This window comes from Strix uralensis, chromosome 3 (genome assembly GCF_047716275.1).
Source record: "Strix uralensis isolate ZFMK-TIS-50842 chromosome 3, bStrUra1, whole genome shotgun sequence".
In the NCBI taxonomy this organism is placed as follows: domain Eukaryota; kingdom Metazoa; phylum Chordata; class Aves; order Strigiformes; family Strigidae; genus Strix; species Strix uralensis.
In genome coordinates, this window is record NC_133974.1 from 43,717,901 (window position 1) to 43,743,842 (window position 25,942).

The following is a 25,942-nucleotide window of genomic DNA, read 5'->3' on the forward strand; positions in this document are numbered from 1 at the left end:
TGGTGCTATGATTTTAAAAAGACTGTGTGTGCTAACTGTTCTGACTGATTTGCTGGATAACAAGATATCTTGAAAGTAAAATGAGGGAAATGAACACTTATAAAATCTCACATTTCTGGATCAACTATTAAACATTAAGTAGGAGCTTTCATATTAATTCAATTTCACTGAAACAAAAAAATGTTACCAATAATGGACACAAGGAAAAGAATTATTTAGCTAGCATATTCCTTTTGTTTATATAATGACATATAAGACTACATAGTTGATCTTTTCCTTCAAGGACATAACGGGGATTTTAAAAGTGAAAGCGGGAGGCCTTTCGAAGACATGAAAAGCTTATAATTCATCTATGAGAGACAAATTTCAAATCCATCACTCCCAGAATAGTAACATTTAAGTAACATCAGATCTTTGATGAATTCTTTAAAATCAGCTGCACTGCAAAGTGCATGATAAATAATTCTTATCCCATTATTATTTTCCACCTTTCTTGCACACACTATGAATTGATTGACTAAAGCTGCAATGATGTCACTACTTATTTTAATACTCACTGAATTTAAATGATTCAGGAGGCAACACACCCAAACTCAGGGAGCATGAACAAATTCCAGCTGGTCTAATTTTTTCAGGGCACAAATGTGAAACAGAAACCTTGATCTGATTTTGAGTGGAGCCTTGGCTAGAACTACTCATTTAATGATACATGCATTGAGAAGATGCTATGAATTTGTGACTAGTGGCTACTTCATTACATTCTGATAATAGCTCAAGATTTTAACATATGCAAAATAAGATAAACCATATTGCTTCCATAGAAAAAATCTGATGGATTTAAGCTACAACTGCAATTATTTGTAGACAACAAAGGCTACATACAAAATAGCATGGCAAGTTCTACTGATATGAGAGTTACCAGGTGTCCTGGTTTTGGCTGGCATAGAGTTAATTTTCTTCCTAGTAGCTGTACAGTGCTGTGTTTTGGATTTAGTAGGAGAATAATGTTGATAATATACTGATATTATAGTTGTTGCTAAGTAGCACTTATCCTAAGTCAAAGATTTTTCAGTTTCCCATGTTCTGCCAGTGAGGAGGTGCACAAGAAGCTGGGAGGGAGCATGGCCAAGACAGCTGACCCAAACTAGCCAAAGGGATATTCCATACTATAGAACATCATGCTCAATATGCGAGCTGGGGGGAGTTGGCCGTGAAGGCTGGATTGCTGTTCGGGCATCCGTCAGATGGTGGTGAGCAATGGCATTATCAATGTGGGACCTGAACCCATGTCTACCCTGGGATTAAGGGTCTACCATGCTCTACTGACTGAGCTAGCTGAGCACCATGAGCTTTACTTTCTTTTCTGATTCTCCTCCCCATACCACTGGGAGAGGGAAGGAGCGAGCGAGCAGCTGCGTGGTACTTAGTTGCTGGCTAGAGTTAAACCACAACACCAGGTATGGGAGACAACTTTAAACCCAGGCATTATTCTGTGTCAGAATCTATATTCAGTTTAATTCTATTATGTGATTTTGCAATTTTGGATGCTCAAAATAATTTTGAAACTTAATTTTACCATACTTCCTGAGTTAATGACTGATTCTAAAAGAAATTAAAACATTTTTAATTTTTCATGTCAAAATGATATTACAACTGAAATGAGAAAGGGCTAAAAAAAGAAAATTTTAAAAAAATATTTTGATAAAAATGAAACTATTCTTGCATAAGCCTTCCTCTCCCCTTGAATTTTCAATTGTCATTAACACAAGAAAGATGTATTTCATTGAATTTTCCCAGGGTTCTAGCATAAATTCAGATAGTAGCTGTGATTTTAACAAGTGAGGCTTTAGGTGCTAATCTTAGCTAGGCAAGTGATTCTAGAACAGAGAACAGTAATGAAGTAGCTGACCTTTCTTTTAATATTAAATATTCTATTTTTAAGGACATTATGTTTTGTAAATATTGATGCTACAGTATTCACAGTAGCAGAAAACAGCTTCTGAGCAGAACCGCCTCATTGTTAGAGTGATGCAGTGACCCACACTTTCTTAATCTGATATTTGTCTGAGGTAAAGATCATATAGTCACTTAGGTCTCTCAAATATTGCACCTCAGAGGGATCATTAGGATGGTGTGAAACATATATTCAGAGCAACCAAAAGAAAAAAGAAAGCAGAATAAAAACAGCAGTATATCATACACATGTATAGAAATAAAACTGTCTGTGTGAGACATGTTGACTTTAATCTGCATTCTTTTTGTGTAGGTCACATTTTTAAAGTGTTTAACTTCCCACTTGCTATTTACACAACATTTTTGAATTTCTTATGGCTTTGTCTTTCATGGAGTGTTGTTTTACTATTGTCTAGACTATTGCAGTTGGGAATTTTTGAAAGGGGAAAAAAAAGCAAAACACTTACAATGAAAATAAAGTTCTTCATCCCCTTCTTGATCAGCTTTGCTATAGCCACAGTGTCTGAAAAGAAAGACACCAGCTTTACCAGTAAATAATTATTTACTTCCTCACAGCTAAAGTCCCGACAACATCAGTTCTGCAGGCTGGGATTTTCAGTCACTGAGCACCTCACTCCTGTAGGCCCTTTGAAAGTTTCAGCTATAGTTCTCTTGACAGCAGAGTTTTAAATAAATCATGAGCAGTTGCAATCAAAAAGCTTTTGTATCAAATACCAGTTGGGACAGGTCCTAAAGAGAAAATTCTAGTTCTGGTGAAAAGCTTCTATGGATAAAACAGAGGATTAAAGGACTTGAAAGCAGAACACTGTTTTACATGAGAGTACTCTTAAACTTACTGCTGTGCCTCTTTTTCTTGAATGTAAAGTCAATTAAAGGCTGATCAGATAAAGTGTCAGACTTCTCTATGTGAGAAAACTGAACAGAAGGAGGGACTTTAAGGAGTACAGGTAAAGAATCTGCTAGGGGTTCCTTTTACAGTCATTTACATAGGACAAAAAGAACATCTTGATTTAAGTGTGTCTTGCCAAAGAGGACAACCAGTATAATTGATAACAGGATTTAAATGAAAATTGTTTTTACCAAAAATTACTTCCGTTTCAGTTTTGCAAATTACTGTCTGAGATTAGACTATGTCTTGAGAGTTCAAAAGAGTGGGGTCAGATGTGCTTACGCCTATGCAAGGTGCAATACCTTCGCCCAATGATGAATCCAAACACCATGAAGACCAGAATGATGGTTCCTGCCACAGCAACTACAGCTATGATAATAACAGGATTCTGTTCACTGGAAACAGCCGTGGCTACAAACAGAGCACAGAGCAAAGATTAGTTTCAAATTATTCCCTACAAAGGAACTGCAAAAAATTAAGTCAACCATCATGTACTGCAGACTGTTAGTTTACCTTTTCCTGAAACTATTACATTGATAAAATTAGTCTAAAAAAGGTCCTCCACTGGAAATTCATCCAAATACTGCATGAGTTGATGATCATCTAGAGGGAATAAAAAGGAGCTATGGTGGAATTGACTTGGCCAAAGTGGTACAGTCATTAGCTGAAGGCCAGTACCAGCCACTTCCACTCCCTCCTATTGCTGCACTGCCTTCTGTTTTGCTCAGTGGTTGACTCCTTCCTAAAAGGGAAGACCTGGATATCCCAGTAAGGGTGGACAGTAGGAGAATAATCCCTGAAGAGCTCTGCTTCTACCCTCCCCTCTAAAACTGGTTGATATGACTTTGAGGGTACCTAAGGAAATAGTGTCTTAACTATAAGAAGAATGTTTGAGATGAAGAACTACTAACACAGATTTCCTAGTTAGCATATTTTTATCTCTTACTGTTATGATCATTGTAAATTTCTATTATTACTTACCAATTGTTTCTGTTAGCAATGAAAAGATGCTTCCACATACACAAAATGGAATTCTCCATGCTTCAGAGAATTTACATGCTAAAATATCCACACATTATTGCTCTTTTTATTCAGGTATGCCAATGCTATTAATATATGCAAATGTATGCATCTCACATTAATGTAAACTGAGGATGTAAATACTTAACATGAGAAACCTTAAAGTTTGTCAAATACGTTGCTTGCCCAACATCTAATGAGGGCAACCATGTACTCAGTCATTAAATGTACTCAGCTCTACTGAACTCTGTGGAGCTATGCTGATTTGCAGCAGGAAGGATCTAGCCCAAGAGACTAAGAATAAAGGAGAAGAATCAGGCAGTGATGCTGAGGAAGGGACTGTGAAAGTGTGAGTCATCTGGAAGCAGCAGAGCAATAAAAGAAAAAAAAAATGAAACCCAGGTGATAGCTGATTAACTAAAGTGTAGATGGTATGTTAATATGTGTCCTGGTTTAACCAGGATAGGGTTAAGTTTCCCCAGCAGTGGGGGGGGAGCTCTAGCCGGGTTATTCAGATACCATGCGGACAGACCTCACATCCTGGCAGGTCACATTTTTCCTGGCGCGGAGCGCGGTGCACTCGTGGTTTTGTACATCGTGCTTCTCACTGCTGTATTTGGTAGCTATTTTGCTCTGTTCATTGCTATCACTATTGCTGTTATTGTTATTGTTGTTGTTTGTTGTGTTGCTATTGCACTGTTGTATTAAACCTTTCCTTATTTCAGTCTCGGGGCTTTGTATTTCACCCCTTTGTGGGGGAGGGGCAGCGGCCGCGTGGTCTCAGACCCCGGCAGGGGCTAAACCACCACAATATGGTGAACTGCTGGTAGTGGTAACTGAACAGGAATGTCCATATGAGGATTTTATGAATTCCACAGAATCAGGTTCCTGTCGCAGACTTAGGAGATTCCCATAGAAACAAATAAACTCTGTCCTGGGAAAAGTGAGCCAATCAACATGATTTGTTTTGTCACTGACACTGACCTGTATCAACTGCTTCACCCCAAAATAACAAACCCCTCGTTATACTACACAGATATAGAATAATCTGCACGGGGAGAAAATGCTCCCCCTCCCCCCTTTAATTTTATTTCTTAGAGAAACTTTATAATTTTTCTATGTTCTACCTAATGCAGGTGAGGAGGATCTCATTCATATCAGTCTTTAACTTAAGAGAACAAATGCTTATCTTTGAGTAACTATAACTTTCTGAGATACCTAGGTCAGTAGGATGCTAGTGCAGGCCTGCATATATCGCACTTGTGGAACTTTAGGAAATCAATGGTCACTATCTTGTGCAAGAGAGTAGGGGCATAGGTAATACAACTCAGTTCCTGGAACATCACCAGGCCATCAAAGCAGCAATCCCAAACAACGTCTAATTTATGTAAAATACAGCATTTCCTAAAACTGTTCCCTTCTCTCTTTGAACTTCAGTGCAAACCTCACTTGGAAGTCAAGAAGAGGCATCATCCTATCACAATGGCCAGGGTTTGAAGCTGATTGCATTAGATGTTCCAATCTAACAGAGTTTGGAAAAATACCCAGCCCAGCCTGTCACCTAATCTAGCAGCCAAGTTGAATGCATAGAGGTTGACATATGTGAGTGGGTTGCTCTGCATAATTGCCTCACAGATCTTGGGTACTGGCACATTCTGGAAGGAAGCCAAGGATATTATTTGGGCTCTGGAAAATGTTGGGGACATGGTACACTGGCCAACTGGTAATATAGGTGGGATGCAATATATGATGTATTTTTACATCTCTGAAAAAAAAAAAAAAAAAAAGGTCTGATTGTGGGCATGGTCTGGTATGAATTCAGTGACAGCAGTCTAAGACCTCTGCCTCTCTTCAGGTACTCTGTGATGCTTCTCTTATGTGTGATAAAAGTCATTTTGTTATTGTAAGGGTGAATCAGAACCCAGCTTCTGTAATGGCCACTGTGATTTGGCAGAGATAAAGATGACAGAGCATTCTTAGAGGAAAGATTCTGGGGTGCAGATGATCCTTTCAGGGGGTGCATGGCATGGTTACCTGTCACTGGTGCTGCCACAATGGTGATGGCAGGAAACCACCAGCAGGACAGGGAAGACTGCCCTTACCTCTGCTTAAACTGTACTCAGACTCAGAGGGCAAGACAAGGACCTGGTACTTGGGCAATCAGCTTCAGCCGATACCTAATCTGATGTTATGATATTTGCATATGCAGATGAATGAGGCAATGCTTAATTTAAAAGAGTTAAAACCACCTTTTAAATACATGGTTGTAGGGATGTGGAATGGATATCCAAACACCCTGGAGGATTTATAAAAGATCAGCTGTAAAAGCTGTGCTGCTTCTCCAGTGACATTTTCTCATGCAAGCAACCTGAAATCTATGATTTGCAGAAAAGAACTCCCGATTAAGTCCACCATGAAAACTTTAATGATAAATATTACTTTCTTAAATATTTTTATGTCTTCTATAAAAATTTGTAGTAGTGTTATTTCAGACATTAGTAATAAATTTTACAGCTGCATATTACTTCGAACTTGCTTGATTTAAATTGATTCATGGCAAAAGGAAAAAGCAGTCTTCTTCATGCCAGGTTGTGCTGAGTCCTTTAACACTGAGAGCTGTAACAAGCCACACAATCCCCTTCAATTACAAAAAGCACAGAATCATCTTTAGATCCACCGGCTAAAAGTCATTTAACATAAATTTTAAATACTTCAGTGAATCAAAAGATAAAACTCCCACTTAAGTGATATTTTATGCATTTATATTTTCATCCTGATGCATTTCTGTCTCTAACAACCAGCAGTGATTCCATCAAAAAAAAATACAATTATTATTTTTATCTGGGGCAAACACAGTATAGAATAGAAATATCCTCCATTTCTAAAGCATCTTTACTTTGTAATTTCAAAATTTTTACATAAATATGTATGCAATGCCCAACATGTATGATATGTGCAAATACAAATATAAAATATGTACATTTTACATATCAGATAATATTAATATAATGGACATAGTTCATCAAATATTGAAAAGTGGCCATGCAGCTTCTATCACAATTCAGAAACTGGAACACAATACAAAAATCTACTTAATCAACAGCACCAACCAAAAGGTGCCAACTGGTTGAAGTGCCAGGAGAAATTCAGGTAGGCAACATGACTAGCTGACTGTGATGGTCACTATATATATTCTTACATAAATATATCTGTGTGTATATATCTATTCTCACTATATATATCTATTCTTAAAATACTTTGACATATTTAAAAGCTGCATGCAGAAATCCACTGGAATAACGAGGAGCAAATGTCTCTAAACTTTAGCATGATACTGGTTTACTGCTCACTTGTACATTACTTCGAGATGTATTTCCTAAAAATGATCCAATAAAGGTCTTCCTTTAAAATGTTAACAAAAGACTAATTTGATTAGCCTGCAAGTTCTGATAAAACTATAATTAAAATATGAGAAACAAATATTTTCGTGTAAAACAATTCTAGAAGAATTCAATGGAATTAACTATCTTTTTATCAACATTTTAATTATTTCTGAAAACCATATATGGAAAATTGTGGATGCTTATCCTTGATGGGAACTATATTCTATAATGTCTTCTCAAGATAATGGAAAATATGACACTTTTAAAATTTTCTTTAATGAAAGCACAGGACATTTTACATGACGTGTCAAAACACAAAGCTGGCCTGTGACATGAGAAAAATCTTCTGTGCATACTGGCCAACTATGTTGCTGGTTTATATGCAGTTTTTCATCACCTAAGTCAGAAAAAGGGAACATAAGCATGGTGAATGATGCATTTATTCTAGTATTTCCTAATCTTCCATATGTTGACCACACTCCAGTCAAGACTATTTATTTCTGAAATTATCTTTTCTAATCTTAGCAGCTACCAATATACTTAAATTCAGTATATTAAAAATACTCAGGTAATTGTGGAAATGTTGAGGAAATATTTTAGACTACTAATTTTAAACCACTGTGGACAATAGATTAGCTAATTAGTAGAAATTTATGACAGATTATGACAGACTTTTAATTTGTTTTCCAGAAATCTATCCAAAATAAGCAATTACTCCTGGGTGTACCTCAGGTTCCCATTCTGCAAAACGGGGATTCTGCTACTGACTCTTTCTAAAGCAGAACTCCACGGATGGCAAGTATGCTATCAGGCACAGAACTAATAATATTAGTAATAACAGTTTATTGCTGCTATTACGATAATTACTATTTCCATTATGTCTATTAGATATATGGTATTATTCATTACTGATAGTTTTCATACTCTATGTGGAAGCAAGGTGGAATCAAGACCTAACTACTGTGTTTTAAGAATACCCACAAATTGTTCAGGTGACACCTGGCTGCAGTTAATAAGATGCAATAGTGTGTCCACACCTTAGATATGCTGCATAGAGGCAGCGAGCAGAGTTGGCAACCCTACCCTTTGAACCTGTAGGCTATGTATTCTCAGCTCCAAATCTGGCTGACCAGAGGAGGTCAGGCAGGTCAACCTGAAGCAAATGACCCAAAACAGAGGAACCAAATTTGGGGCTGTGACAGAGCAGTGAAGTTCCCAGGGACACAGGCAGTTCCTGTGAATGGGAACATGGCTGTCAAGTCTCAGTGATGGATGTGTTTCTTTCTGAAGACCCAAAATGTGGAAGATTTTCTCTAAGCATACATGCACATATCCACACTGGTGAGGAAAAAAAAGGTATCAGTGTGACTTTTAGACAAATAATTTAGACAAATAAGGGCACAAGATTGGTTTCAGCATCATGAAAAGAGCAAGCTCTCTCAAAATGTTATCTCTCTGCTGAGATGTCTCAGCTAGATTCTCTGGTGTACTGTACTGAGAGAGCTTGTACTTCAGCTTCGTACTTTCCATTGTTAGGGTTTTTGAGAGGTTAATTTCTTTACACAGCTTACAACACATTACATGAGCCTTGCAGAAACCTAGTACATTTGAGACCTCTTTTTCTTTACTAAAATCAAGTTGAAACTAGCCAATGAACTAAAAAGACGCTAAGGATGGACATACAGCTTAAACAAGACATGCATAAACAAAAACATAAAGAGTTTTTTTAGGAAATCAAATAGGGAAAAAATGACCTGGAGATGCCTCTGTGGGCTGAAATCTCTTCCCTTCTCTCCCCAGTTATAGAAGAATCTAATAGAGTTATTCAGCTCACCACCACTCACTTCTCTTGTAGGGGGAAAGAGGTGTGTATTTCAATGAAAAAAAAAGATTTCTTTGTGTTAGAAGGACATCAGAGGGGAAGAACTTGATATGTTACAACTCTTCTCCAGCTAATTATGACTGTAATTTGTAGTTCTAATTGTAGTTTTAACTAATTGAAAGTCATCCTTCAAAATACAGTGACAAAAATCCACCTTCATGTAGAACTTCATTCTTTTGAGTATTGGCTATGACTATTTCCTTTCTTGGTTTACTTAATACTTCTACTGCAAGTGTTAATTTCCTATAAATCTAATTATTTACCTGTGGCCTCTTCTAGTGTGGCAACATCCAGTCTGGGGCTGTAATTTCCATAACCAGCAGCAGTAAAAGCACGAATCTGGAAAACATACACTGTTCCTGGTTTTAGGTTATTAATAGAAGCTGAAGTGGACTTGGTTTTCACTGTTGAATAGGTCCTCTCCCTTTGATCCTGAAAACAATAAGACAAAAGATTAAATGACATTTACGGGTCAGATTTAATCATGGTTGCACACCAGCAACTGACAGCCAGCCTGGGTAGTTTATTTCAATTTGTTGAATGTTTTTTTTCCCAACATAAAAAATAAAGCATACTCTGTGGAGTATTACAAAACACTATCAATGCAATGAGGAGCTGTAAGTATAACATAAAACTCAAATGGGATGCTCATGTTGTTACTCATAAAACATCCAGACATAAAATGATTACTTCTTTGGCTCTGATTACATTTTGTGAAATTTTGATGAGAAAATAGCTTGACCACAGCTTTCCAGTGGGATCTGTGGGGTCTGAGCAGTTCAAGGACAGGGAAATCTGTTCTTTCATGGTCAGAACACCTTTCCTTGTTACCTTCCAATATGTTTAAAATTACAATACTGCCAATGTATAACTGGCTGGATTTTGCACCAAATTCTGAGGTCCTTAACTCAGTTTTCACTTAGTTTTTTTTTCTTCTGGCTTTTAATCTTTTCTCAGGTTTTGACTCTATGGCATCAAGAAGAACCTAGGGAAGAACCTAGGGAACGAAACTCAGTATGATACCCCCAAATTGCAGCTGTAAGATTACAAACCCTATGAGTAATAACTCTCAAATACTACAAAAATTGTATCACAGATCATTACAGTACTCAAAAAGCTCTACTTATTCACCACATTTACTGATCCAGATTATCATTCAGCATAGATATGTGCAGCCCTGTTGATTTTTGGTGGCAGATGCAACCCTGATTTGAAGGGCAGAAGAGATGAATTAACCAACCATCTGAATGCATGCTATGACCAGAGAAGCATGAGCCGTACGAGGCAGTGCTAATGAGATGGATACAGAGGGAAGGAATAAATCTGTAACTCATTTCAATAGTACTTCACCAGCTAAAAATGATGGAGAACCTTCCCCTTTGCAGTCAGTAAAGCAGCAAAAGCTTTTGCTGAAACACAGAGTTAAATACAACATACATGATTTTTTTTTTCTGAGATTCACTAATGGTTTCTCCTGGGTCTTGCCCAGTCTGTCATTTGACCAAGTCTGCCAGCTTGGCTAACAACAATTTTTCATATCTTCAAGAGGGTTTAAATCATCTGTAAGTGAGGACTATGGTAGAATGTATGTTGGTATGTGAGAAAGAACATGAATGCTTGAGAGATGAGAAACAAGTGTAAGGAAACTGTAAACAGTCAGGTTCATGACTGTAAGACAAAGTGGAATTTCAGAGTTTGGGTTTTGATACATAAATGAGGCATATTTGAATTGCCAGCAGTTCTTGTATTCAAAATAAATAAGTAACAAAGAAATAAAAATAACCCGTGCTAGAAATCTCACAGGAGAGGCTTACTTGGGAGATTTCAGGCAGTTTTCATTCCAGCTCTAGCCAGAAGTGAGAGGTGAAAAAAACACTTATCAGAATATTTCAGAACCACAAAAATGTTTGATTTAATTTCTTTCTAAAAGGAACTGAAAGTTCACATCTTGTTTTCCTTTTAAACTAAAGGAACAAAACTTAAACTGCCTCTCATTTTCTGAGCAAGAAGCTTATGAAGTACTTTTCAAGCTGAATTACATTATTTTGGAAGGAAGACAAGCATTTAAGTATTTGTGTTAAAATTGTCTCACTGAATTAAAGGTATATAGTCCAGTTTATCTGTGACTATTTGTAAGATGAGCTTCTTATTCTCTGTAATACTGGCAGGTTTCCTTTCATTACAAAAGAAGTTTAACACCAGTTCTTGTCTTTGCAAACATAGGAAACTGGCAATGAACATATAGGGAAAATAATAAAAGCCACAATCTAAAAGCTATCACTATATGAAAAGTCTAGTGTCTTGATAATTTTTCCACTACCTATGAAATTATTTTATTTTAACAGATTAGAAACTATTCTGCCTATTAAAAAAAAAAAAAAAAAAGTTGTTTGTTTGGGTTTTTTTTCATGCAGAGAAGAGTTTTGCCTTTGGTAAATATGCAAACTTTTTGCATGTATAGGCTTTATTTATGGGTGTGTGTACACACACATGCTTGAGGAACAAAAATTACCTGCTAAAATTAGTAATTTTTTTTGATAAAAATTGTTTAGCTATCTGTACATATCTGGTAAATTTTGTTATAAGTGATTAAAGTGAACAACTTAAACTGGGAGTTGGCATCAACAAATAAACATTTTATTTCCTTCACGAACCATATAAAGATCTTTTGATAAGTACATTTGTGTAATTCAGCACTGAAAATTAAATGTGACACTTGATACTAGATCCAATCTGGTCCGAATTTATCTAATTCTATGTCACCTAGTAAACTGACATGGTCTTTTTGATATAGAGGTACTATTACCTTGTTTGCAGAGATAATATGTCTTCACAAGTGATCACAAAGGAGTTCCTTTGTTCATTTCTTTGCTTTTTAATTTTTCTTTTTTCTCCCAGAATGTTTTATAAAAGATAGGAATATGTTACATGCTGCAGGAAATTTCCCAGAGAATCTGGAGACTGGGTCCCATGACAAACATATAGCTGCACAACCTGCCTTTGCTCTGCTTTCATCCAGTTTACGGTTGCATGTGGCCCTACTTATACGCTTGTCAGAATTTTTTTATTCTGGACTACTTCAAAGTTATCATGAATGAAGCCCTAGACACGCTGAAATGAATGGCAAAACTCTGACTGACATCAATAAGATTGCAATTTCACTCTACTAGAAACAGATATCACTTAATCTACTATTGAAAAGCAGCCCTCAATTCATTATTGTGTTGAGAGAACAAGTGAAAAATAAATTTCACAATGCTGGGACTTTTTAAAAGGACAAATAACGAATATTTATCAGCTGAAACTGTAGGAATTGCTTTGGAAGTTTTCAGACACCAAACTGAAGCTGCCCAGCTCATAAAGAAATACCAAATACTAAAGAGTTGTATTTGATATACCACCTCAAGACTGGAATTACAGTGACACAGAAGGAAATGAAACAAGCTTTAAACAAAATGTAGAAGAGACAGAAAAATGACAAATATGGTAAAATATCTAAGTCCAACTTAACAATAAAAAAAAGTGGAAAAAAAGGCAGATTTCAAGTGAATATTTCATTTGTGGGATACCAAAATACAATATATGAGACATATGATAGCAATAATAATTGCAGAGATCTGCTAGTTATTAAAAACAAGCAAAATCACCATGACTTTGAAGAGACAAGATAGTTGATAGCTGATAGTTTTAACATTGTTCCACAACATAGCAAGCCAACATGAAGCAAACAGCACACTGTTGTACATTACAGATAATCTTAGCACTTACTTTCTCATAATACTTGATTTCATATTCAGTAATGACTCCATTGGGATGTTCTGGTTCCTGCCAGGAAAGCTCCACGCTCCTCTGCAGCACTCTCTCTTTCATTACTCCACTAACTTGCGAGGGAGCTGTTTGGACAAGATGTGTCAATAAATAAAAAGCAAATTTGTTGGATGCCTAAAATCAAATGTCATTACAGATCCACCCCATGCCGAGCCACTTTCATTAAGGTAAAAGAAAGCACCTTTTCATAGCTCACAATTCAAAGCTAATGAATATTCAAGCAGGACCCTATTACTGTTCATAATCTTAGAATGGAAATTGAATTAAAGTGCAAACAGCAAGAAGTGGCATTGTTCAAGTTAGTGCAAAACTGAGATTGATGGGATAGGAATAACAATTAAGCAAATTAATTCTGATTAAGATAGCTAAGCAGATTTTTAGATTGATGTGTAGTAAATTGAAAATAAATATTTATTGCATATGTTTCTAAAATGTGCATAAAAAGAAAAATAATGTTTAGAAACAAAGTCACATTTTAGGCTGATTTCATATAACTGATTCCATTTCTGCTTAAAAATTAATCTGTCACAGTATCTGATTACAACATGACTTGGTGATGAAAACAACTTTGTTAAGAGACTAACTCCCTCACTTTCTCATTAGTTCAAACCTCTCCAGGACATTCTCTCTTTAGAGATGAAGTTTCCATATTTGGTCTTGGCATTTTTCGAAAGTGTGAGACACTGTCTTCTTTCAGCTCACTCTACAGAGACACATGCATGCACACTTGATGTATGTACGCATAAACACAGTTTCCTAATAAACATCATCTATAAACAAGCACCTTTTGGAATTAAAAAAAAAAAAAAAAAAACAACAATGTATAAGCAGTATAAAGCCATTGACTCGCATTTAGAAATGTTTAAGATATAATGTAATATGAAAGACCGAAAAAGTAATTTGCTTCATCAGCTTATCTCATGTTTAACAAAAGATGAAGACAGCAGATTTTCTGCTGATGTGCAGCTGCAAAGGAGGCCAAACATCACACTTTTCCTCAAACATACATACTGCCTATATGAATGTAGCACAGAAGTCCTGTAAAACCATAGCTCTTTAAAAAACAGCTATGGCATTGGAACCATACAGAACTTGATCTTGTTCTCTTTCAGTTCAATGGAAATAATTCAAAGGTGCAACACTGCTCATGCAAAAGACCTGATCCTCAGCCCTCTGCAGTTAAAAGCCAAATAACATTTACATGTACAGGAACTTGGTCATATTTGGAGAGCAGATTCAGACACAGGAAAGGAAATTAAAATTAGAGATAAATTTATTTATATCTTTTTCAAGTATAGACTGTAGTACTGGTTCTATAATTGAATGTTTGTTTGAACAAAAATACTGAAAATTTTAAAACTTTTCTAGGTAAGAAAAAGAACAACCTTATTTCAGAACTCTAGATAAAGATTTCACCATGTAAAATGATGTACAGTCTTCAGATAAAACAGGATCCTTATCCCATGCAACAAGCAGGTTAAACTCACTTTCTTTATTTAATTTAAGATATTTAATTTTATAGAAATAAAACATCTAGAATGCACACTCCTGTAGCATTAAGGATAAAAATGTAATGATAAATGAAAAATATCTACAGCACAATCAAGACAATAGTCTTCTAAAAAGCTTGAAATTTGATTGCTAACTTCTTATTTTAATTGTGAAGTTTCTAGCCTTTTATTATAACATGTATATTCATGTAGGTTTTAAAATTAATTTATATTAGAGACTCCAAGAGTCCATGAAAGTTAAGGACTGAAGCCATGCATGATAATTTTAATTATGAACTACTATGTTGTATATAAACAATATAATCAAAGTTGAAGACCCCTTAATGTAGGCTGCCTTACCGATAAAAATCATAAAATTGTATCATGCAAACACCATGGGTTGATACATAATTCTAAAGCCAGGATCACTCTCTTTCACTCGTCTTGCATTTTCTTTTGTAAAAGCTTAGACTGTTTTCACTCTCTAATTAGTGAAATATATTCTCTTTTGTAGCTAAGAGTCTGGAATGCAGCAAACTAATTTACTCTGTCTAGTTTTCTTTGCCATGATTAACTAGTTCTCTTCTTTGTCTAAATGAGTACTACAGCATCCTGGCTGAATTTCAGAGAGGTCATTACATTTCATGTATAATGTTCTATCTCATCCAGATAAATGTTTTCAAATTGCTAATTTTACATTTTTAGATGTCCAAAATTGTTAATGTTCATACTTATCATGAAACAATTTTATATTACCTAGGTCACTGGAGTTTGTTCTCAACATTTGCTGCCTTTTGTTTTAGCTTATCAAATTTTCTCATTCCGTTGGTCATAGAATTCATTTTTTTTAAGCAGTGAAGCAAAATGAACTTGCTTCCTCTGGTATCAGTTAACTCTGCGTATGTGGGAAAGGAACAGCAATGTGGAGAAGGAGGAACAGAGAAAGGGGGAGATTTTAATTAGGGAAATGAAATATACTATGCGAGATTCCTACTTAACATCTGTACAAAGTACACCAAAACCAGACATATTCCATTCTTAAGGAATTTCCATTCAGAACAAAATCTCAGTGATCTATCAACATTACAAGACAGAATTCAAAACTCTTAAATAAATACACTCAAATATGTTTCCTGTCAATTAATATTCTTTTCATTCAAGAATGGTCAGATTAAAAACTGGGTTTGTGGGTTTTTTTTTTTTTGTTGTTGTGTTTTGGTTCCCACCCCTCCCCCCCCAACTAAAAATGCTGTGCTACTTCTCCTTGGTAGAAGAACCACATGAGGAAGAAGAAAAAATCCAACCCTGCAGACTGTATATGTTGGTAGCTCCGAAGACAATTATGTTGTATATAAGTCCCATACCGTGTGATATTCCTAGAATACAGTAAGTTACATAAACTTAATTTGTGTCCCCACATTTGTTGGGGGAAAAGGGAATCATCAAATTGGTTGAAGGCGGAGTATCCTTCTCTGGCAAGGTAACCAGTCTGTTGTTACTGCAAGGAAATCTCTGTAAACTAGAGCAACCACATAAGCCAGTCTATTGACATGAGAGGCTAAATGTATATGCTACCTTTATCCTGCCTTTTGGTTGTATTTCCTGATTTGTGCTTAATGAAAGTGTAAAGGTCAGAAGCATTTTATTCTGTGTTCTACTATAATAATTTCCTCCATATTCTCTCTGTGCCTTTCTTACAGACTGTTTTGCATTCATGTTTTATTTGTTCTGGCTTCCTGACACCTTTTAAACCTTTAGCCCATTTCTCATTGCCTATCCATGGTAATTATTTAACATTTATGGTTTTGAAACAACTATGAGCAAGCTTGAAAATGAGTTAAAGCATACAGTTCATCCCTAAATACAAGATAAAATATGGTATTAAATCACAAAAAAGAGATAACTCTATAAAAACAGAACTAAAAATACTATTTTTGTTCCCATTGCTAGCCAAAACAACAACAACAACAAACTATTTCAGGTATTTTTCTCTTTTAGTAGTCTAGTTATTTCCACTGCATCTATAACAGTTTTTCATGATAAAGACACTTCTTAGAGCATTTCTAGACAAGTACCCAGTCCTGAATGACTTGAGCATGCATAATCCCTACTGTATCACTTCAGGTTACAAAGAAGTATCACTTGTCAGAATCATTATTTCCATAATATATTACACTGGAGGATACAGGCTGTTCAAAACACCATTTTCTATCAACTTTCTTTCTGATATACTTCATCTTTTCTTTTTCTCCTTCCTGCTGACACAAGACCCAATGCATCAGACACACACAGCCTCTCAGGGCTAACAGGAAGATGTACCTACACATGCTGCATAAGAAAGTACTTCAAGAATGACAGGCCCTCAGCACACTCATTCACCTTTTTTAAATGCCTCAAATATACCATTCAGCAAAAGGAAAAATTGATTTTCACCAGGTTTCAACATCACAGGCACAAGGAAATATAACTCTGCTGAGCTTTACTGATAAGGCCTTTAAGCTATATAGATTTCAAGGCGGTCATCATTTTCAGATCAAGTTACAGAAAAAGTTAAAACTGAGGTGTCAAAAAGAGCAGGATATTCCAAGGAAATATTTTGCATCTGGTAGACTGATGTGTTACATCCATACAAGCCAAGCATATGGTGTATTATTAATATGTGCAAATATTTAGGTAAAGAAAACTGTGGAGATTGTTTTGGAAGTCATTGCTTTTAGTCCAGAGTCCTCTGAAAATGTTATAATACTATATTGCTCATGCTTTTGATCTCCATCCTTAGCTATTCTTTGGTTCTCATGACTAACATTTCCCTTGCTTCACAGTGCACTTTCCAAAAGACAAAGAGAGATGCAAAATTAAATCTTTTGCACTTTGTATCAGAAAAAAAAAAAAAAAAAAGTACAAAATAATAAACCAAAACAATAAAAACTGAAAAATGAAAATGTGTGAGGCTGGACTTTCAAATATAAGATCTACGCATAATGCACCAATTGCTAGCACAAAATCAGCTGTAACACCTTTTTACTGGAAAAAGATAACTCAGCAGAAGAAACATACCTAGTCATTTCTCTAAGATTTCTTAAAGTCCAGCATCTCTAATGTGTCTCAATTCCATCAACAGCATCAGTCATGGGGACTTTTAATTTGATACTTTTAAAAAAGTGTCTCTAGAAGCAGCATCCTGTGTCTAGTAGTTCATGTGTACAAAACAAACTATTAAAAATCCTCAGAAATAAGGGTTTCAATCCTGCGTCCCACCTCATGCAGAAAGTTTCACAAACGAACATGAGTAAATGCTCCCAGCGCAGGACCAAACCCTATATTAACAAATGCTACCAAATCTACGTCTGCAACTCCAGCTTCATGATTTCTTATAAAAAGACTAATCAATGAATGGGCTATCAGCCTTCCTTAACCATTCTTTTGTATTTCTTTACCTTATAAGAGCAATAACGTGCTTAAGTCAATCTGAGCTTCGTCTTGTACTTGCTGAAATCAACAGTAACACTCTCACTTTCATAGCACAGGACCCTACAGCACTTCCCGAAGGACAGAAACTCTTGGCTTTTGGCCTCTTGCCTTTTCATATGACAAAGATATGCAGCAATCACTCAGAATCACTGGCTTTTCATACAGCAGCAAAGACATCAATTTTTACATCCCTGTAAAAGTGTATCTTGGAGCCCAATGTAAGTTTCACATTACATGAAGCATTAACACCATTTTTCTGCAACAGTGTTCTACAGCAGCTGGGGGATGTTTTGAGTATTCAGCCTGAAGGGGACATTGCTAACAGATGCAAACCATAGAAAAACAGAGATATCAGCATCCCAGTGGTTAGAAGCTACTCTATTATTTCTTTTTAAAATGTCTTCACTGTCTCCTTTCTTGGAAGAAATCTTTAGATAAGAGTTGCTTTGACTCTACATCTATTTTAAGTCAGACTGGAATCTGGCATCTTACCAGCAACAAATACAAAATGAAGTCATGTATATATATATATATGAAAATAGTAACAGAAATTAGACTGTTGTTAGCTCTTAAATGGTTGTTCAGGAAGAGAATACCAAACTCTTTATACTCTATTAACAGTCCTACACCAAGATTACCCAAATGGCACCCTTCTGCACTGGCTTGCGTACTAATTTACCCCCAAGAGAAAGTGTGTAAATGAAGTCATAACCTAGCCTCCCACCATGCTCTGGTTTGCTCCGAAGGGAAACTTAGGCATCAGAATTGCCAAAATTACTAAATAAGAGTGTTAGGCAAACAGATTATACACCTTGAGGAATTGCAGCTATCGCTGTCAGGGGCCTGGGGTCAGCATGTGGCATCACACTGGTTTTTATGCTGGTCTGAAGCAGCATGCCTCAGGATGCATGCCCTCGCTCACTTCTAAGGAGCTGTCTGATGCACACAGATGTCACTTAAAACCTCGACAAGGGTTTGCAGGTACTGGGCAAATTTTAAGACTTTACTGTGCAGATATTTCCCTTATTTGTTTATTCTGTTTCCTATAAAGATACAAAGGCTTTGTGTGAGAAAAAAATTGTATATATAAAAATATATTATATTTATATAAATTATTACATTTATTACAATATTATTTAAAAAAAAATTTCAGAGCACAGTAATATGGCAGTGCTACTCAAGCCATGACAGAGGGCTCCCACAGCTTGTCTTTTGAATGCTTGGGAAAAAATGTCAATATTTCTCTTCATGTTTACACTAATATGTACAATAATTTTTATGCTATTTTATATGATAGTTCATGCAAAAAGATAACAAAAAAGAATACGAAACCTCCGTTATTAAATGGATAGATGGAAATTCATAATATTTTCTTCTTTGTTACAGTGTATTTCTCTCCCCTCAGTTAAATCTCCACATGACAAAGCAGACCATGATAAAAGGTTATTGAGTACCACTATATTATGTCATTAGTACCCATAGCTTTGGATCAATAACTGAGAAATTCCCCACTGCGTTTATAAGCTGCAGCATTCAAAGAGAGACCCAAATAAATAAGATATTTTACACTAACAATATCCTACAGAGAAGCCATTTTAACTTCCTCTTTGATACACTTTACTTTCCAGCTCATAAATATAACACAGTGTGCTTACAATGTTCTGTAAGCCATGAGCAGAAGCACACACAGCTATCTGGGCCACTTGGGGATGTCCTGAGTACCTGGTAACAGGCAATGTAGTCAAGTAATACTTGACTGCACTACTCCATTACATTTTTTTGTCATTGCTTTTGTGGTTGAGAAACTCAAATTACCTGCTGATCTACAGAGAGGAATGGAAGCAGTAGTTACCCGAATATTTTTGCAAACAGGTTAATAAATGTAAGTCAAAAAATGAGGAAAAATTTATTAATACATTCTGATCTGACGTAATATTATTAGCAAATTTCTAACAAAGCTTATGCTCAAATAGCATTCTTACCAAATATGTAGTGATTTACTAATTGTCTGTATCTGATGCATTTAAAATAGTTAATGGTTTGGTAATTCCTTCATCAAGCTCAAAACTCACCAGCTGGATCAGTTTTATATGCTGTCTACTCTGGCAAAATTCTGAGGAGGGAAACCAATAAAAAGAAAGAAAAAGAACTTACCAGAAAGAAATTAAACAGTTTAGAAAGATCAGTGCTGACAGTTTGTCTATCATGTTTGAGTTTTTTTTTTTTTCCTGGTCAGAGTCTACATCTAGACCCATTCTATGAACTCCCCTGTTTCTCCTGCCTGACATTTGGTACAAATATTATTGTCATGTCTGTATCCCATTTCTTCCAAAACTGGCAATTTGGGCATCAATCAGTGCTGAGCGGATGCTGAGTTGCGTAACAAGTGACAACATCAACTCCCAAGGTATCCACAACTCTTGCTTTGTGAATAAGTTTTGACATGTCAGGCACAAACCTGATTCTTACAAATGTGTTAGAGTAACAAAACAGCCTTACAAATAACAGAGAGGGACTTTTGTCCTCCTGAAGCATTTGTTTTCCTTTGCGGAAGAAATATTTCTATGTTAATTAGATTTTTCTTTTGTCCTGCCTTTTGCGATTCATCTTTCATAACTTTTATTTTTTTTAGCAGAAACATCTGCCACCAGCCTTGCAGTAAATCTTTGGCACGCAGGTATTATTCTTCATTAAAGAAAACAAAACACCACAAAACTCCCCAAAGATGAGGATACTCTTTTCCCTGGTGGGCTACTCAGACACATTATGTTCTCCTTCTGTCTCCAGTCATCTCTGCTGGCAAGTGTCAATTACAGGCTTAGATTTTAGGGAACAGAAGTATAAAGCACAATTTACAAATACTTTCTTCTGGAAGCAGACAGGTGTAATGACTGAGACTGTTTGCTGTAATTGAATTTCATGCTGTCATCTATTCAGTCACAAAAAGATGTCAGCTTCAAGGATGCTACTCATGGGGGAAAAAAAACCAAAACAAAACAAAACCACAATCCCTTAATACATTCTCATTGCTACTGTATAGCTAATGTTGCCACACTAGTTTGACTTCTCTAGAAGTAAAAGTCACTTTTGCTAGATGGTATGAGGTGATTAGAACAGTGTCTTTGGAGGCCTACATACTAGTAAAATTATGTTTATTTAGTGTAGGATGTCCAAGAGACAACTGAATGAATTCCAGCCCCATAACAAAGCATTTTGTTTCAGATATAGCCAACCAAAATCTGGAAACAAAGTGCCACGCCAACAAAATAAAAACAGTTGATCAAATATTAACAGAAAAACATATAAATATTCTATAAAGATGTCAGTGCAAAACAATAATTATCATTGTGCTAGAGGTTTGATCAAATTGATGCTTTCAAAGACATAATTGTTCAGTGGGGAAAAAAATATTGCTCTACTAACATTCCTAAAATGTGTACAACTGCTGTTCCAGCCTTCCAAATTCCTGTGAAATGCATTATAATGGCACTACTAACGATGGGCATATTTCTGAAAGCAGCATGGGTGGTATTTGCAGGAACTGCAGGAAGAATTCCTTGCAAAAATGGCTTGCTTTTTTTTTTTTTTTTTTTTTTCATGTTATCAGCCTGTACTTATTCTCCCAAAGAGCATTAAATCTCTAGAATTTAAGGAGATAACCATCTGGGAATCTCTGCTACAGTGATAAATATCAGAAGTAACAACCCTGAAGTTAGTGCCTATGCACAGGAGTGAAACTCATGCCCATGAGAAGAAGGTCAGGCACAGCAGTCAGCCTATGACTCCTTCAGTCAGGGCTTGAGGAAGAAGCAGTTTTGCTAACAAGGGTGAGGTCACCACTGTGGAGAACTGCCACTGACATAAAAAAATCATGTACATTCCAACAACTGAGAAAAAAATCCATTTGATACAATGTTGATTGTCCCAAATGAAATCATCTTGGAAGTATGCATGAGTTGTTCAAAAAACACTGTCACGCAAAACCAGATTGAAAACCTCTTATCTTAGGGGGAACACATTTCGTAAAGTGAAGCTAGTTGATTGATTTGAATATACAATATAAATTAACACCTGCCTATTAAACAGTAGTAATTACTTTAGACAGAACGCACATATTTATTTAATAATAAAATACACAAAATTTGTATGAAAATATCTGTGGTTTGTTTATATTTTCTCTTTTTTGAAACCAGTAATATTAAAACTTGTAACAGGAGTAACACATTTCTAGGGCTTACGAAACTACAAACTGGCATGATTTTAAAAAAGTATCCCTACCATCTATTATACAAACAGTAAATGCTAAACATAATTTCCAAAAGATCTTAAATATTCTTGACTTTGAGTAGACATTGGTTCCTAAATCTCCTTACTGCTTAAAATAATCTTTGATTTGTGGGGATTTTTTTTTTGTTATTTCAGAACATGCTATGGTTCAACGCTTCTCCAACTTCTGCTCACCAGAAAACTTTGCACAAAGACTTGTCTGATGCAGAAACTTATTAAACTGGAAAGAAATTTAATGAAAGAACTTACTATGTGGTTTTAAAAGCTGTACAGAATCATCATCTTTTTACAGACTTTCTAGTGGCTTCACTTCCCTGAATGCTATGAGGCTCTAAGGGAAACCCAAGTTCTGTATCCAAAGGTTAACTTCTTGGAGATTTAGATTACGAAAATGTCAATTGCACAAATTATAAACCCATTTAGCTTTCTGATTAGTTCCACTTTTAGCATACCATTTAGGGCTCAGTTCTGACCTCTCATCAATTATATTTTAGTTTAGCTGCATCGATTTTATCTAAGTTATCCTTGCTTTATACCACTGGAAATAAGATCAGAATCAGGTCCTAAGGGTAAAGTAATTAAAAATGTAATTACCACAACTGATCATGCAACATAGCTACATCATTAATTGGTTACAATTTTTTTTAACAAAAAGATTAAAATTTCTTTTCCAATTTCACAGAGATAGGTTTCTACTCTTTTATTTCAGAAATAGGTCTGGATGGCATCCAGGCAATCTAACTCAGGCACCTGGGTGCATCTACCCTTTAGGCACCTAAATTAAGTGCTTAAGTTCCCTCAAACAGCTTTGCTCCCTGTGACAGAGAGGTAAGTGCACTGGAAAGATCCAGAAACAGGTCCTGCCTCTTTAAACTGAGACCCATAAATTTGAAAACATCTCCATTTTAAGGCCTTTAAAAAACTTTCTCCACTGACTACAGCGTGAATTTAGGTACTGATTTTAGGAGAAACAGATGACCTGGTACACCAGATAAACCTGAAATGTAACATTTGCATACTTTTTAGGTGAGGTAGACCCCATCTTCCTCACACACTATCTAGAATTTCTTCCTAGAATCTCCTAAATTTTCCTTGTGAATTTAAGGAGGTGTATTCCTTGATCTTTAAAGCACCTTAAGGTAATTAGTCTGGAGACTGCTCTGGCTTACCTCTCACGCAAATCTTGTAGTGTCCAGGTTTCTACATCCAATAGTATAAGTCTAATTCTTGATGAGCTTAGAGGTATTTTAACAAGCTGCTAGCTAAATACCGTAACTACTTACCTAACTCCAACTTCACAATTGTAGGGAATCAATTTAATGCTGAAAATATTCCTAAGTAGAATTGAAGTGTGAACTAACATTTTTATAAAAAAAATGTCCACAAAACAACAAAACCAGAACAACAGCTTCTGAGTCTGATTCTCATTCAATTTTTAATGGCATGAATAAGTAGTGACTGCACTGACCCCTTTCATCCTGGATGTTGAACTTTAATCAATATCCAGGATAAAGGAGATGAAAATGGAGCTCTTTGCAGTAACAGAAAACCATGCAACATTTAGTCAGAAAGGTTAAATTCAAAAAGAAGATACAAAGATGGTTCTGTTTTATTGCAGAATCACTCAGTATATTGTAAAAATAATCAAAATTGCATAAGTATCCTTGAATAGTTTATTATGGTTCTATTTCTCCTAAATAATAAACTTGAGATCAGATTCTCCATTCCCTCACTCATAGTGAAAGTATTGGGAGCGTGAAGGGTTGGTCTCTCTTTCAGGCTGTATGCAACATATGCTGTCCTGTTAAATAGAAGTATGGAAAAATGGTGTCTATACATCTTATGAGCCCCTCCAGGTTGTAAAGGATACAACAAAAAGACAGTAAAACTGGAATGTCTCAAAAGAAATTTAATGTGAGTCCTAACACAGCACTATCCTGTGTTTTAAAGAAAATCACTGTTTTCCTACATAGACTGTGTAGATCATTTTTCAATTACTATTTTTCTATGAGAGGCTCCGAGTCTACAATAGAAGTTATAGCTACCTACATGTATATACAGCACAAAAGTTGTATTCACCACCAACATGAAAAGACTTAAATTTAGTGATTCTAAGGCATATCACCAGTTGAGTAAGCCAATTTATGTGAGTGAGCACAGTGTACAATATGGTTCATATTTAGATTAGCCAAACAATATGACATCATTTAGACCAATAGTGTATTAAATATCAGAATGTGCAAGGTTGCACAGTATGTGAACAGAAACAGAATAAGACTATAGTCTCTGAATATCAGTCTATTGCCTATTCATTTGAAAAAGCTCCAGTGCAATTATTTATGCTCATGAATGTATTATAATACACATATTAAGATGGATATACATCAGAATCATGAACATCTACAGCTTGTTTCCTTAATGAATATGGTCTCAGCACTGCTTACTGTATGAAATGAAAAAAATAAATTATTGGTATTGGAATTTCCCATGATAATAAATATACTGAATGTTCATTACTCTCCGTTAAATGTGCATGTAAAAACCCTGCCCCAGGAAACAGCTATGCTAAGAAAATTAGAAACTCCTCTCGTGATCATTCAATGATAAAAATAGTCAATCTACTCATTAACTAGATATGAGTTTCTGTAGCTCTTTACATAAGCCACACTGAAAAAAGGTGGAATAGTAGAGAGGTTATTTAACTAATCAAAGCTGTACTACACACATGCTCAGGAATAATAAAAAAAGCAAAAAAATTTCCCCTTTTGTTCTGATTAGCCAACAGTGGTTGAATTAGTCATAGAATAAAGCTGGCAATAATAAGGGCATGTTTTATTTCAAATCTCTATTTGAAGGGTTTTTCTTTTTTTACCCTTGTAATTTCTCTAATCCAAACTAAATTAAAGGTTTATGAAATACACATATAAAGTCAGATAATATAAAGACTCATGGCACTTTTAGAATGACATCTGTATCTCACAGGAACCAATCAGAGCTTCATACATGCAGTATGTGTGCAGATTAGTAAAATAAAGGATACATACCTTCAAACAGACATGATTGCAAACTGATTCTAGGAGTGGAGCAACCAACAGGTTTATCTTTATTAAAGGAGCATTTTCTATATATTGGCTGCATATGTTGCAATTTAAGGTAGTGTACAATTTATCAATAAATATAATTCTCCTTATCTGACTACAAATTTCACCCTTTCCCCAGGTGTGCAATACCTGCCTGGCCTGATTCCATCTAGTTTTGCACCCGAGATATTAAAATACAAATCTAGCCTCCTTAAGGTTCTTTCAGTTAGTGGAGAAAGACATCCTGCTGGTCATTTAGATCTTACGGTAAACATGTCTTAGGAGGGCCTTTAAGTTAGATTTTGTTGCTCCAGGTGTATCCTGAGATGGAACCTACATCACTTAACTGGCGGGACTGTTTTTTCATGCTACATCTTTCATAGGGTTTGGGATTCTTTAATTATTTATCATTATTCAGTTTTAAATGGTTAGTCTAATATCTGTTTTCTGTGACAGAAATCCAGAGATGCTAATTTCTGGTATTTGTATCAATTTATTACCCAGAGCTGGGAACTAGCCTCCCTAGATGCCTAATGAAAAACTCTCGCAGGAAGAAATCTAATCAGGGAAGGGGGCTGCCCTGAAAGGCCTCCAGAGAGACATGCTATCTGGTACAGCTCAGGCACCCAGCTAGGGAG

General features: G+C 35.7%; 1 protein-coding gene across 6 annotated transcripts in view; it reads right to left on the reverse strand.

The window, feature by feature from the left end:
- Positions 1-25,942, reverse strand: part of EPHA7 (EPH receptor A7) — a 170,817-nt gene that overhangs the window by 33,069 nt on the left and 111,806 nt on the right. For all 6 annotated transcript variants that reach the window (XM_074862103.1, XM_074862106.1, XM_074862101.1 and 3 more), the window contains 4 exons: positions 12,917-13,041; positions 9,412-9,580; positions 3,166-3,274; positions 2,421-2,476 (listed from right to left, as the gene is read on the reverse strand). In XM_074862103.1, coding sequence (XP_074718204.1) covers positions 2,421-2,476; positions 3,166-3,274; positions 9,412-9,580; positions 12,917-13,041 — 459 coding nt within the window. The remainder of the gene's footprint in view (positions 1-2,420; positions 2,477-3,165; positions 3,275-9,411; positions 9,581-12,916; positions 13,042-25,942) is intronic.